Source organism: Quercus suber, unplaced genomic scaffold, assembly GCF_002906115.3.
Source record: "Quercus suber isolate HL8 unplaced genomic scaffold, Cork oak 2.0 scaffold_1, whole genome shotgun sequence".
Lineage (NCBI taxonomy): Eukaryota > Viridiplantae > Streptophyta > Magnoliopsida > Fagales > Fagaceae > Quercus > Quercus suber.
This window is the reverse complement of record NW_027069468.1, coordinates 1,099,551-1,113,096: the sequence shown is the minus strand read 5'-3', so window position 1 is coordinate 1,113,096 and position 13,546 is coordinate 1,099,551. Positions and strand designations below refer to the sequence as shown.

General features: G+C 35.5%; 1 protein-coding gene across 1 annotated transcript in view; it reads left to right on the top strand.

The window, feature by feature from the left end:
• The window catches only part of LOC112022330 (agamous-like MADS-box protein MADS2), an 18,457-nt gene extending 7,028 nt beyond the window's left edge, over positions 1-11,429 (top strand). Inside the window, exons 2-8 of the mRNA XM_065775693.1 lie at positions 3,748-3,826; positions 4,001-4,062; positions 4,376-4,475; positions 4,858-4,899; positions 4,992-5,033; positions 10,812-10,942; positions 11,069-11,429. Coding sequence (XP_065631765.1) covers positions 3,748-3,826; positions 4,001-4,062; positions 4,376-4,475; positions 4,858-4,899; positions 4,992-5,033; positions 10,812-10,942; positions 11,069-11,153 — 541 coding nt within the window. The 3' untranslated portion in view covers positions 11,154-11,429. The remainder of the gene's footprint in view (positions 1-3,747; positions 3,827-4,000; positions 4,063-4,375; positions 4,476-4,857; positions 4,900-4,991; positions 5,034-10,811; positions 10,943-11,068) is intronic.
• Positions 11,430-13,546: the final 2,117 nt, after the last annotated feature.

Sequence of the window (13,546 nt, the reverse complement as noted above, 5' to 3'; positions counted from 1 at the left end):
GGAAGGCAGTCCCATCTGATATGTTTGGAGAGACCCAACTAATTCTTGAATCTTAATCTCATCCAAATCCTTGCTTTCCTCTATGGCTGTAACTTTTGCTCTAAAACTTTCAAGCAAGGACCTCAATACTTTTCTCACCACCTTAGCATCTTCAATCTTCTCCCCAAGATTGAGTTTAGCAATTACAATTTCATTGAGCTTCCCATAGAATGAATCAAATGGTTCATCATCACCGATCTTGAGCTCTTCAAATTTGGTGGTAAGCATCTGAAGCTTTGTGTCCTTAACTTTCTTTGTACCCTCATAAGTGGTCTCTAAAATCTCCCAAGCTTCCTTAGCAACTGTCATATGAGAGATCCTGTGGAATTCATCAAGTGACACAGCACAGAATATAGCATTTAAAGCTTTACTATTTGCATTGGCTGCTGCGAGAGCTGCCTTATCCCAATTTGCCTTAAGAGCTTCCGGCTTAGTCCAGTCGAGCTCTACCGCATCCCAAACGGTATCTTCTATAGAGCATAAAAATGCTCTCATTCTGACTTTCCAGAATGCGTAATTGTTCCCATCAAAAAATGGTGGAACATTGAGCGATTGAGACCGGTCCATCTCAAATAGGGTCAAGGATCACACTAAGGTATTTAAACCAAGCAAGTGTACCCGCTTTGATACCAATTGAAAGCTCGAAAACGTGTTGAAAAACACAAGAGCTGTTTAGACCCCCGATTAAAATTACGGCTTGATAGATTTTACACAACTTTAATATAAAGTGCGGAATAGTGTAAAAGCGAGCGGATGAACAATATAGCTACTCTAATCTATAAACTAAACAACACAGTAGTGTAATGGAATATAAAAGAGTAGGGAAGAGAGATGCAAACACAGAAAACACCAAGACGTGTTTTCGAAGAGGAAACCGAAGAACTCGGCGAAAAACCTCTCCGCCGCCCTCCAAGCGGAAATCGATCCATTAGACAATCAGTTGGGATACATGAGGAAGCAAGAGACCCTCCAAGCCTAATCTACCTGATGTACCTAAGCCCTCCAAGCTCCTACTCCAACAAGGCTTCTCGGAACCGTGTCTTGTCTTAGTTATCCGGATCCCGCAACAAGCTCCATGTTGCATCTGCCATTCTAGGCTTCTTCCAATACTTCCCAGCAGCACCAAAATGTCACACAACACTCTCAAAAGGTGTGGTAAGTGTTTGGGCTATCAACCTCTCAATGGTGTGGAAATGGAGAGGGAAGGGTTGAGGAGATACCACAAGCAAGTGTATAGAGAAAGGTGGGGATGACAATCTCTAATTACAAATGTGTTTGGCTAGGGTTTTCTCTCTGAAGCATTCCTCAACATTTGTGGGTAATGGGGGTTTATATAGGATAGGTGCAAAATGTGTGAGTCAGTCAGTACAGGTTGGCAAAACAGCATGTCTCGTGGGTGTCTCGCGGGAAGGCCTTACCCGCGAGATACTCGCGAGAGACAGCTATCTCCATCTGTCATGACTCTTCGCATTCCAGCATGTGCAGGGCACATGCTTCACTTCGCGGGAAGCTTAGTCGCGAGATACCCGCGAGATTCCATCAGCTTCCAAATTGCTTGAGTCTTCACACACTCTCTATCACACACCCCTTACAACAATTTCCACAACAAATATAGGGTATAAACAATTGATAGTAATTACAATCAAATTTGGCACGGAATAAAAGCCAACAAAACATATAGTTGTAAATCACAACTTTACATCAATTATAGTTATTCTCACTAAGAGTTTTGTAAGATTGAATTTAATCAACCATCTAATTGGCTTTATTCCGTGACCAATTTGCTTGTAATTTAGCACTTAATAATCCTGTATTTAGATGGAAAAATTGTAAGGGTAGTGTGTGAGAAGATGTGAAGAAAAGCTCAAGAGTGTGCAAGAAAAACAGAGTCTCACAACTAGGACTCGCAGGTGGTTCGCGACTAGCAAGCCGCGAAATGCAGTCACGTGAGAGGCACACTGGGAAGCTGAAGGGTCGCGCCAGCTGTCACGCTACAGGACAAAAGTTTCAGTCTGGCCAGGCCGTTACGTCGCGACTTGATTTCGCGACTTGGCCAAGCCGCGAGTTCAAGTCGCCAACTTGCCCTGTTTGGCAAAAACTGACGTTTTGCATTCCCTTCTCACCCTACTATATATACACCCTTATACCCATCATTTTGAGAGAGCTTCCAGAGAGAATTTTGTGAGAGAAAACCCTAGAGAAATACAAGATTGATTCATCCCCAATCTTCATCTAAAGAGACTCTACAAATTCCTCTACTCTCTTCCTCTCCATTGTCATACCCTTGAGAGGCCATTTACCAAACCCTTGTCTCACCACACCCACGTCTGTGAGAAGGTCCATTTGGTGCTTTGGGAAGCAGTTTGGAAAGGAACCAATATACATTGGTTGATGCTATGGTCAAGTAGCGGAATCCGGGAAGCTAGAGAAGAAATAGGTTCGGCGTAACCTCGTTGGAGCAAGAAGCTTGGAGGGCTTAGGTACTTGGGTAGATTAGGCTTGGAGGGTCTTCTGCTGTTCATGTATCCCAACTACATTCTTTAGTGGATTATTTGACCGCTTGGAGGGCGGCGGAGAGGTTTTACGACGAGGACTTTGGTTTCCTCTTCGATAACATATCGTGTGTTGTCCGTGTGTTTGCATCTTCTTTTCCTTTACCTTTGCCTTATATTTACTGTTGTGGATGTGTTTATATTTAGCTTAAATTGTTTATCAATTCTGTGTTTAGTTTATATTCATGTTCCGCATGCTAATCGTTTGATATTAAGCTTGAATTGGTACTTTTGTAATTTGGGGTCTAAACGTTCAAGGGTGTTTCATACCCATATTGAACTTTCAAGTTTTATGATTCAATGGCATTGCCTAATCTTCCTTAGGAGGAAAACTTGGGTTCAAATTCCCCCACCATATGTTAATTATACATATTCTCACTTTTAGCCAAAGTGGTTTGATCAACAAAAAGATGAGGGGGGTGTGTGTGTGTGTCTATATATATATATATATATATATTAACAGGCTACAATTTTCAGGGTTCTGTTTTGTTTTTCCTTGAAACTTTTCTCCTATTCCACAATTTCGAATTGCTTGACCAAAAAAGGCCTGGTTTTAAAGCTGGCTTCAAGGTTGATACATCATACATGGTCTCCAGTTTTATTTAGGGATGACCTCGCAAGTTGGGTCCTTATCAATAGGTCTTAGGTCTAAGCCCCAAAGATATAAATGGAGCTTGAAGTTAGATATGAAACATTGCAAACTTCCTATTAAAAAAAATGACTTTTTTATTTGGAGTTATGAGAGCAGAACGTAAGTCATGTCCTTTACTCGGGTGATAAAGAAACTTCATTTGCATAAAGGAGATACCATTGATCTACCCTAGGTTTTTAACTTTCACTTTTATTTGCCTTTTTCTGTTTTTGTTTTTTTGTTATTTGTTTTTACATTACATAATGGAATGTAATCCTAGGCTTGTTGCCCATTCCTGACTGTTATTGTTTGGATTCAAATCCGTAACTTGTTGCCCGTTCATCTGTGAGTATTTACAAACTTGAAAATTAGATTTTAAATACTTTCATATATAAAAGGGTTTTCTAGCATTTTATTCGCTGCAAAGCGACCTATCTAGTTATTTATTTATTTTTTTTTTTTTGAGAAACTAGTTATTTTAATTTAGCAACCTCATTGTCCACTGTTTTTTTGCCTTAATTCCAGCATGGCTGGGACACTTGAGAAGTATCAACGATGTCGTTATGCAACACTAGAGGCAAACCAGCCTGCAAAGGACACACAGGTAGTTCAATCTCTTTCTCTAACTCATGCATTAATTAATGTCACATCAAAGGAAAAGAATAGTTTCTTTGTTGATTATACTTTCCATATTATGTGAATGATTTTCCTCTCCGCATATGTATTGTCATGCTGATTCGTGACAATGTTACCTAACTGCTTTCACATGTCCTAGCAGAGCAGCTACCAAGAATATCTGAAGCTAAAGGCAAAAGCTGAGGCCTTGCAACACACACAAAGGTATCATTATTGTTTATATATATGTGTGTGTGTGTGTGTGTGTGTGTGTTTTAAGATTTTTGTTTCACGCAAACTCAGTGAAAAATAAGAGACAATGAGAGAAAATCGACACGGATAACTAGGTGTTACTCTATTTACTTTCTCATCAAGAATATTAGCCGCTATCTCTATTAATTATATGTTTGCATGATGATAACTTTGGTAAATTAATTAGTTACTTTTTTCCATTTGTGCCAAAGCATGCATTTTGCAATGTACACTAGACAAATGCAAGTACCAGACAATGTTCACCTAAAACTTTAACATTCTTTAGAAATCTTCTTGGGGAAGAGTTGGAGCATTTGAGCGCAAAAGAGCTTGATCAGCTTGAGCATCAGCTGGACCAAACACTGAAGCAAATAAGATCAACAAAGGTATTCAAAAGTTATGTATGCACTTGGAGGGTTTATTTATTTTAGATATGTGCTTGGAGTTTTATAACAGAGTGGATTTTATATTTGGGCAAGTAGTATTGGTTCCATTGAATTGATACCGGTGCGTTTTATCTCTGAGTCCTTCTCTTCTAATCATTATATCTCTTTAACCTTTTCTTCTAATCATTTACTTTGTGTTTGTCCTGATCAGCTCTCTTCATCACTTTGATTTTCATTTCGCAATAAGATCGTTGTCTACATTTTTCTAAGACTTTATCTATCACATATCTTATAGAAAAACCCAGATGCTTCTGAACCATTATTTTATGATATTTCTATTACCAAATTAATTCTTATGTATTATGGTATCCATGTCTTGCAGACGCAGTTCTTGCTTGATCAACTTTCTGACCTTCAAAAGAAGGTATATATATATAGATGCCTAGAATTTTTACTCTTGTATATCTATGTAAGTAGTTATATGACATATATTATCAAGGCTTGATGATTGTGCAGGAAGACCTGCTCTTGGAAACCAACAAAGCCTTAAGGATAAAGGTACTAAACATATCTTTAAAATTCCGGAAAAATATTATCTTTATATTTCAAATAAATCTATTTTATAATTCAAATTAAATATTACAAATTTAAAAGTATAAATAGTGTCATACCAATTAAAATTTTAAAATAAGTGACACCATATACATTTTAGATACAAGAAATAAAATCTTAAATCAAATATCACTATGATTTAGGAAATTTATCAAGGTTTTATTTTGGCCTTTAATTTTTGTTCAACATGAAACGAGTATTTTTAGGCTATTTTGTGGTTTTTTGCATGAGTTCTACTGGCAGTTTGGCACAATAAAATAACACAATATTTTCTATAAGGAAATCTTAGATCTCTTGTGAATATTTATGTGCTTGTGCTACCTTCTATATATTAGCCCCCTCCCCCCGCTTTTGTCTTTTTTTGTTTTCTTGTATAGATTTCTTATAAATTACTAGTTAATAAACTTCATGTTTGTTTGTTTAGACCCCTTGAGTAACAGATTAGTTTAACCTAATGAATTAGCTAAGAATTCACTTAGATTAATTATGAGATCTTGGTTAAACACATGCAAACATATTACTTAGTGCGGAAAAATAAAGAAAACAGTAATATAATGACTCTAGAAAACCAATGAAATCAACCATTTTAAGGTAAAAACTTGAGGAGAATTTAACCTAGCTATCCTCAAGGTAAACAAACCTACTGTGATAGAATAGAAGATTACAATAGATTTAAACCCTAAATCTAAAGCTACTTTAAGTAGAACTTACTAACACGATCACGTGCAGCTTCGACTCCACGAACTCTTCTATGTTGGATTTGCTAAACACAAACTTCCTGTTTATGACTTTGAGATCTCACTCAAATTAGGTTTCAAATCACCATCAGTAGTAAGATCTTTAGCAGCAACTTGTTTCTACTAGTTCTTGATTGTAGATCTCATTCTGGTAGATACTTGTTGAGTTAGAAGATATAGAAACCTCTCAAATCTTACAGAAGTAACTCACAAGTCTTCCAAGGGCTCTGAAAACGTACTTAGGATTTTCCTTTTATACCAAGTAGTGATGGACTGAAACCCTAAACGTTTTTGAGAGTTTGGGGCAGATTTAAATTCTGCAGAATTGACTTATTTGCAATTTTCGATTGGTCGAGTCTAATCTTCGATCATTCGAACTTCACAGAATTTGAACTCTCCTTTTTGCAGCTTGAATGTTTTTGAATCTTGATTTGTACAATCTTGAGCAATGTCTAACACCTAATCTAGACATGTTTTTGTTCTTGCTTTGCCAACATACACAAAATAAGAATCTAAACATTCAATCCTAAATATTTAAAAACTAACACTTCAGACTTAAACCAATACTTATTTCATGATCTATCCAAGGATAATGGTTGGGGAAGGTGGAGTCATGAAATGAAAATTTCATTGGCCAACCTTAATTAAACACTTATGGCCTGTTTGGATGTTTAAAAAATGGGGGGGAGTAGAGTAGAGGGAGAGAGAGTAATCTAATTACCTTATTTGGAAGTTTTTTAATGAAAGAGGGGGAAGGGTTTGGAGGGGTTTCAACTCCCTCTAGCCCCCCATTTTTAATTCCCCCAAATTGGAGAGATTTAGAGGGAGAGTAGAGTACATAAACTATTGACCAAGTAAATTACCTAATTTATCCTTATTATATTAAAAAAATTACACAAGGGAAGGGCTAATTACTCCCTTCCCCCTTACTAATTTTAAAAACATCCAAACAAGGTGGAGGGGAATCATTTTCCTCTACTCTCCTCCCCACTACTCCCCTCCCCTCTACTCTCCTCCCTCTCTAAACTTCCAAACAAGCCATTAGTGGTGTGCAATACACAAATTTTTTTCTTTTTTTCATTTTCTATTTTTTGATTTTAAAAAAAAAAAATCCTAATCAACCCTAAAAAGAAATGCATGAATGAAATGCAAAAAAATAAAATCCTAAGCAAAATTATTTTGGTATAAAGGAATGAGCTCTATAGCATGAGGACCATGTCAGATAGACTTAGTGAAGTTGAGTCTTTTACATCCACACTTTCTTAGATGTAGGCCTAAAGTTGGAGCTAGTTTCTAGACACATGAGATTTTTGATCAACTCCAGCATTGGTATAGAGACTAAGAGCCTTTACCAATTCATGAATAAGTGTCATGGGATCTTGTGCTGTTGGCACAGACACTTTTTGTTTAGTTGCTTGCTTGGTTGCTTGCAACTTGAAACAATTTGAGCATGTATGCCCAGCTCGACCATAGAAGTGACAAAACCATTGAGGCTTGTGCTGTTTCTTACCTATAGAATGAGTAGATTTCTTGGGTTTTGTTTCACTAAGATCTACCCTAACTCTCTTAGTAGCTAGGACCTCTTCCTTAGGTATCCTAACATCAAGTTTAGGTATAGATATAGCAAGAAAAAATTTTGGAGGAGACATAATAAAAGATAAACCACTCTCAGGAAACCCTAAACCTGTCTTATTAGATGCAGATTTTTGGAATATTCAACATGTTATCAAGTTTAGAAGTATAAGTCCTATCGAGTTGTTCTCTAGCAACACACAATTCAGATTCTAAACTTTTTACTTTTTCATTCAAAGACATGTTCTTAATCTTAACAGTAGTTATGAGTTCATTAGCACCAAACAATTTGACCAAGAGATTTTTCTTTTCATATTCAAGAATTTCTATCTTTTTCAATCCTAGGTCAACATTCATGGCATCTTTTGTAGCAATCTTGCAAAACTTGTTATATGCTTCTTGCAAGTCAACATTTTCAAAGAGTTTCTCATCAGAGGTTCTCCTTAACAATCTCGGTTTCACTTACTACAGCTGTAGCAGTGAAAGCCATGAAATTTCATTCTTGATCACTCTCAGACTCGTGACCAAATTCATCATCATCACTAAGAGTAACAACCATAGTTTTGCCCTTTAACCTAAAAAATGTGGGACATTCAAATTTAATATGACCATACCCTTGACAATCAAAACACTGTTGACCTAAAGAATTGTTAGAAGATTGAACAACTTTATCTTTTGTTTTTTCAAAAACAATATTTTTGGTTGTTTCATTCTTCTTCACATTCTTAGAGTTAGTATTGTTCGATTTCTTGCCCTTCTATTATTGTTTCTTAGAAAGTTTCTAAAGTTTTTGGCAAAATAAACAATCTCTATAGAAGAGATCTCATCATCAACTCCACAATCATCTACATCATCTATAGATTTTAATGTCATAGAATAGAATTAGATTTGCTAGTCTTGGGTAAGTTAGACTCATAGGATTGAAGGGATCCTACAAGTTCATCAATAGGAATGGTGTCAACATCCTTTCTTTCACTTATGGCAGTGACTTTGGGTCTAAAATTTTCAGTTAAAGATCTAAGGATCTTCCTAAATAATTTAGGTTGATCATATACATCACCCAAATTAAAGGCTGGGTTGACTATGTCATTTAGTTTGGTATAGAATTCATTAAAAGTTTCTTCATCTGCCATTCTATTACTCTCAAACCTAGAAATTAACTATTGCAATTTATTTATTTTCACAGCCTTAGTGTCTTCATGCATTGTTTGCAAAATATTCCAAGCAATTTGTGCAACTTCCACATTAGAAATCCTTTTGAGTTCTTCCATAGAAATGGCATTGAATATTGCATTTATGGCCTTGCTATTGAAGCTTGCTGCATCATTTTAAGCAGTAGTCCACTCAACCACAGGAGTGGCAGGTCTTTCCCAACCGTTTTCAACAGACAAACAAACTCTCTCATTTAGAGATTTCTATAAGGCTTTCATCCTTACCTTTCAATAGGCATAGTTATTTCTATCAAAGTGAAGAGGATTCACAAAAGAGTGATCGTGTTCCATGATAGCAGGGATCAAGGATCAATTCAAGGTAAAACTACCTAAACAAGAGCTAACCTGCTTTGATATTACTTGTTTGTTTTCTTAGACCCCTTGAGAAACTGATTAGTTTAACATAATGAATTAGCCAAGTATTTACTTAGGTTAATTATGAGATCTAGGTTAAACACATGCAAACATATTACTTAGTGCAGAAAAGTAAAGAAGACAGTAATATGATGACCTTGGAAAACCAATGAAATCAATCGTTTTCAGGTAAAAATCTTGGGAGAATTTAACTTAGCTATTTTTAAAGGTAAACAAATCCACTATGATAGAATGTAAAATTACAATAGATTTAAACCCTAATTCTAAAGTTACCTCAAGTAGAACTTATTAACACGACCACATGCAGCTCCGACTTCACGAACTCTTCTATCTTAGATTTGCTAAATTCAAACTCCCCATTTGTGACTTTGTGATCTCACTCAAAGGTTTCAGATCACCATTAATAGTAGATCTTTAGCAGCAACTTGTTTCCAATAGTTCTTGATTATAGATCTCATTCCGATAGATGTTTGTTGAATTAGAAGGTACAGAAACCTATCAAATCTCATAGGAGCAACTCACAAGTCTTCCAAGAGCTCTAAAAATGTACTTAGGGTTTTCCTTTCATACCAAGTAGTGATGGATTGAAACCCTAAATGCTTTCGCGGGCTTAGGCTTGATTTAAATTTTGTAGAATTGACTTATCTGCGATTTTCGATTGGTCAAGTCTAATCTTCGATCGGTTGAGCTTTACAGAACTTGAACTCTCATTTCTGCAGCTTGAATGTTCTTGATTCTTGATTTGTACAATTTTGAGCAACGTCTAACATCTAATCTAAATATGCTTTTGTTCTTGGTTTGCCAACATACCAAAAAAAAAAAAAAAATCTAAACATTTAATTCTAAATATTTAGAACCTAACACTTCAGACTTAAACCAATACTCATTTCATGATCTACCCAAGGACAATGGTTGGGGAAGGTGGAGTCTTCGAAATAATTTATAGGGATAGAACTGAAACTTGACTTAACAAAGTCTTGGATCCAATTACTTATGTTAAATTACGTAAATACAACTTTGCTGTTCATTTCTTTATAGGCCAAATTTACTAATATACGACAGTGTGTTATTTAAAATCATTAATAAAATACTGAGCAATTCACATATAGGACGTAAGAAATCGAAGAATTTCTTAGAAATCCAACAAGATCCATTCTTTTTCTCCCTCTAAAATATGGTCAACTATTCATTTAGATTCAAATCCTACAGAGATGTCCACTTGAGATCAGAAATTATTGAATTTGTTCAAGCCACCGAACAAAAAAAAAAGTTCATATTCAACATACTTATTTACAAACTATCATCGATCAATTCATCTTATTTCATTATATCTAGAATGTGATTATATATATATATATATGAATTGGATATGAATAATTTCTTCACTAGGAAATGCAACAAGGTATGGCAAGACATGACCAAATCATGAGTGCCCCCATTCACTCTTTGGGGTAAGAAAAACCTACACGTTGGTTGGAGTAGGGTGGGGTAAAGGCATTTTGCTATACCTAATGAGATAGTGTCAACCCAACAAGATTTAAAGAAATAAGAGAAAAAAAGGGAATTACAACGGCGAAAAACTCGGGTCATAATGATGAAGGGGCCAGAACACTTCTCATCCCTATACATTCTTGAGCATCTGTAATTTCTTTTTATTTTTTAATGTGGGAGCTCAATGATTCTATCATCAACGCTGGTAGGTCCAGGTTTCTGCTGTGAAGTGAACCCCTCTATTGTTTTGCATTTCCTCTGCTGTCCCTCTCAATCCATCTTTTAACTTCATAGGATTGTGTTATTTTGTTAATGTACTTAATTTTGATGTTGGACAGTTGGAAGAAGGTAATGCTGCCCTTCAATCAACAAGGGAAGCTAGGGAGAAAAATGTTCCATATAGTTGCAACCCATCACAGCAAGAGGAATTTTTTCAGCCTCTACGATGTGATAGCACATTACACGTTTGGTAAATATTTGGCATTTGTAATTAATGCTTTAGTTCTGTCCAAAGATAGTTTGGTATTTATGTTCCATGGTAATTTGTATTTTTGGCCTTCCTTTCTTTTATTTATTTATTTATTTATTTCTGCAGTTACAATCCTTCAGTGACAAATCAGGCAAATCCTGCGACTTCAGCTGAAAATGCTAATGGCATCATTCCAGGGTGGATGCTTTGATTTTTGAAGTCACATTTGAAATTCATCATAACCTTAACCTTTATTAAAAAAATATATGACTGGCCATGCTCACCTACTTATCATTGTTGTAATGTTGTCTGCAAGAGTTGGCAATAAGCAGATGCTACAGTAATAGTGTTGTAGCTCAAATTGTTGCAAAGCTCAATATATTATCTGGCAACTTGAGAGCATTAGGGGACATGAGCAATATCTAATAAGTGGAATGTAATAAATAATTTCTAATACTTTTTTATACTCTTCATAATAAAAAGGCTCTTACTGGTATTAGACATGCAATTCAAAGTTTTTATATGTATATTTCTGTGTGTAGCTTAAATACCTGCATATATTTTGTGTGGAAATGATGAATAAATGTTCTCGGTGCAAGAAAAATATTTTTATCTTGGTTTTACTATATTGAAGAAATGTTTTCTTTGCGTCAATTTCATTGGATTCTCAAAGTAGTTCATAACACTCACCTGCCCTCTAGTTTGGAATAAAACACTCGATTCACCTAAAATGCAAACTATTTACTCTAACTTCCCTTGGAATGGTGAAAAATGTTTTAGAAATTCAAAAAAATAAAGTATTACAAACCCCAAATTTCCTATTAGAGAGGGTATGAATGATAGATGAAGGGTAAAATAAAAAATTCAAGATTTATTAAAGCCAATTTTGAATCACCCTGGATGTCAATGTAAATATTTGCATTTTAAGCGAGGTATCCATCTTATTCCAAACAAAAGAGAAAGTGAGTGTATAATAACGAAAACCTCATGAGAATTCAATGCAATTTACTCATACTTCGTACATATTCGATTACCATCTTCCAAAACACTTGTTCACTCTCTCTCTTACCAATCTCACGATTGACCCGTTCCTTTCTCTCCAAAGTCATCTAATTAGAGATGGAAAAAAATAGCTCCCACCCCCATCTTGTTACCAACCTGTCATGCTCACACCCCGTGTGGGTTTCCCCACCCCAAAGAAGGGACGAGGTAGGGACATGATTCTCCTAATTTGACTTAACCGTGACCCATTGATTGACATCCCTGTTCCATGGATGAGTAACAATTTGAGTTGGTATGCCGTGGACTTTTGCCATGGATTTTCATCAATTGAATTGTATTATCATGTATACATTTTTGTGAATGTCATTTTTTAAAGTTAAAATTTACCCATAACTGAATGAATAGAAGGCATTATGCCATGGATTATTCCATCCCAAACATTAACGGAAAGGTATTGTACCTATAAAGGTATGTGCCTTCATGACTATATTGCCAAGCTTTGGTTTCTTCTTTAAACAATGGCCATAGACCTCAGAGACAGTTTTGTGCCCCCATGACTTTGTTGCTTAATTTCACGATATACACAATCGCAACACGCTTTGTGGCCTTTTTCTTGTTCGCTGGCTTTGGTACCGAGTTTGCTAGCTGCACATGCATGTTGTCCATCTACTCCCCATGCTTCTTAATTCTCTGCTCCATGGGCTTCTTCTGTTTGTCCCAGTTCGATTCCTGTTCCATCATCATCTCCAGCAAAGACCCACCATAAATAGTTTTATTTTGTTTTAGGTTTTTCTAAATATTCAGAATATATTAGTTGAAAAGAAATGTGTGTTAATCCCTGTACTTTTATTTGATAAAAAAAAATCTAATGTAACACCATTTTACACTGAATCTTTATTGAACTTAGTTTCTTTTTGTTATCACTCAAATATGGATATTTACTGGAGACACCACAAAGTCTTATTTTTCTTGTTAGAAGTTAGAACAATGAGTTTGGACAGCTATTCAGTTTAGGATATACTGGGTCCGTTTGGATACAACTTATTATTGCTGAAAGTTGCTGAAAACTGATTGTTGTTGAAAACACTGTAGCAAAATAATTTTTAAATGTATGAATAATATTGCGGGACCCATTTTTAATATTTTTTTTCTGAATAAAGTGACTGTGGATCCCATAAATAGTGCGTGAACAGTATCAAAACAGTGCGTGTAAAGTATTTTTTTCTGTTTAAACAGTGCGTGTAAAGTATTTTTTTCTCATAAACAGTAATTGCACAGTAACTTCTGTCTCTGACCCACGTGAAAGCTTTTTTTTTTTTTTTTTTTTTTAAAAAAAAAAAGGGAAGAAACGTGCCGCAGGATTCAGCAAAAAACGCTGAATCCAAACGCTCACTTAATATGGTTTATTAACAATTGCCCTAAAGACATTCATTAACCCTTTTTTTTTTTTTTTAAGGATACGGGCATTTGTTAACATGACCCATAATTTTATGCTCATATTTTTTTTTAAATTATTGGTGGACTTCCTTATGGGGAAGAAGAACATGTATAATAATATTGACCAAATAGGCAAGAGCCTTAACATTCAATGACATAACTCAC